This window comes from Punctularia strigosozonata (genome assembly GCF_000264995.1).
Source record: "Punctularia strigosozonata HHB-11173 SS5 unplaced genomic scaffold PUNSTscaffold_5, whole genome shotgun sequence".
Lineage (NCBI taxonomy): Eukaryota > Fungi > Basidiomycota > Agaricomycetes > Corticiales > Punctulariaceae > Punctularia > Punctularia strigosozonata.
The window spans coordinates 423,948-425,902 of record NW_006767437.1 but is presented as its reverse complement, the minus strand read 5'-3'; the positions used below and the strand labels follow the sequence as shown (position 1 = coordinate 425,902).

Genomic DNA, 1,955 nt, shown 5'->3' with positions numbered 1-1,955 from the left:
GGTACAGTTTGATGAAACGGGACGCGGCGCGGGATGGGCATGAACGACACAACCAACGAAACGAACACGGAGGGGGAACGATAAGTTTTTGGTCACAAAATCTGTGCCGATCGAACACCGCACAGCAAGACTGGCTGATCTCATTGAACAGATCGAAATTCGGAGTAGGGCTCGCACAAGAACCGTACCTCGACTTCCTAGGAAACTCGAGGGCGAATCACACCTGGATTTCAATATACCCTAGCACCCACCGGAGGAACCGCAACATCACCAGATCACTCATGCTCATACACCACACCATTGCGCAAGACAGCTGGATGCAAATCCCGGTCGAATCACCCGACGTAACCGCCATCAAACTCTCGGACGCGAACGGAGACTTATTAGTTTTCAACGTCTACCTCGATCAACAAAGTTCTGACGCGCTCTTTGCCATAGATAGGACCATAGACTCCATCCAACGTGATCGGAGGAACCAAACACGGCCCCTGCACATACTATGGGCGGGCGACTTCAACCGACACTCACCACTATGGGATGAAGAACGCAACTTCCACCTATTCACCGCTCCTAACCTGGCTAAAGCGCAGATACTGATTGATTTAGTGGCCAAACACGACCTCAAGATGCTCCTCCCCCATGGCGTTCCGACGCTGGAGGCCATGGCTACGAAAAATTTCACTCGCCCCGATAACGTATTCCTCTCTGACAGCTTGATGGACAGATGCGCCAAGTGCACGACGGCTCCAGGACAAAGACCGCCGAAGACGGACCACATACCAATAATATGGGACATCGAACTCTCACTCGAACGCAAGGAATACCGCCCGCGCCTCGCATGGGCATTGGTCGACTGGGAGGAATACCGCGAGAAGCTTGAAAAACGACTAGAACCACACCCCTACCCGGAGGAGATCGAGAATGTAGAAGAATTTCAGGAAGTTCTAACAACACTCCAAAAAGCGATTCAGGAGACGACCGACGAATGCGTCCAACGCCACAAGATCGTACCGTATACCAAGAGATGGTGGAACAAAGACCTCAACGAGAAACGCAAGCTTGCGCGCCAACTCGGCAAGAAGTCATACCACTGCCGCCTCAACGGACGCGACCCCATACACGAGGAATATCGGCGGGCCAGGAACGACTACACCAACTCGATCAAACGCGCGAAGAAAGAATGCTGGACGCGATGGCTGGAAACGGTGAACGACCTAACAATGTGGCAGACCAGCTCTTTCATTAGCTCCCCTTCCACAGATGCAGCAAGAGCCAGAGTCCCGACGCTCACGACAAAACAACCCGACGGCCAAACTACGATGGCTTCCTCAAACCGGGAGAAGGCGGAATTCTTCAAGGCGGAATTCTTCCCGAAGGCCCCTGACCACGTTCAGATCGACGAAGACGAACACGAGGATGAATACCCAGAACCAGCATTCGAGTTCGCCCCCATCACCGACGAACGAATCTGTCAGGGCACGGCTCCCACACTCGCCTCATGTCTCATTGTTCTCCTTTTCTGCTTCCGCTTCTGTCCCATTTCGTTCATTTCCCCTAATACTTCCGTCTCCCTATTCGGTCGCGCTCTCCCGCGCCCTCCTAGGCTTCCCGCGCCCTCCTTTTGGCATCTCCCCTATTTCGTTCCGTCGCTCGGCGCTCCTAGGGCCTCCGCACTCGCCCGGCCCTCCTAGGCCGGTCCACCGGTCACGTGTCGGGCGCCCGAGGACCCTCCCCTTCTCTCATTGGACCATCTTTCGTTGCGTTGATGGATTACTCATCTACTATATAGTCGCCTGTCGCACCAGGGAGCAACCCAGACTTGTTCTCTCAGTTGCTTCCCTGCCTTGTGCGACAGGTATGTGTATTTCCCCTCGTATCTTCGTATATATACTCAGTTGCTTCCCTGCCTTGTGCGACAGCGTCTCCACCGCCGTCCCGGGGATCCGCGCTTCTCC

At 54.5% G+C, this 1,955-nt stretch overlaps 1 protein-coding gene across 1 annotated transcript; it reads left to right on the top strand.

The window, feature by feature from the left end:
- Positions 1 to 620: 620 nt before the first annotated feature.
- PUNSTDRAFT_30801 (uncharacterized protein) lies at positions 621 to 1,262 on the top strand (the record flags this gene model as incomplete). The annotated part of the gene is made up of 1 exon (XM_007382736.1): positions 621 to 1,262. A coding segment is annotated over one exon (642 nt), but the record flags the coding sequence as incomplete, so codon positions are not given.
- Between the last annotated feature and the right edge of the window lie 693 nt (positions 1,263 to 1,955).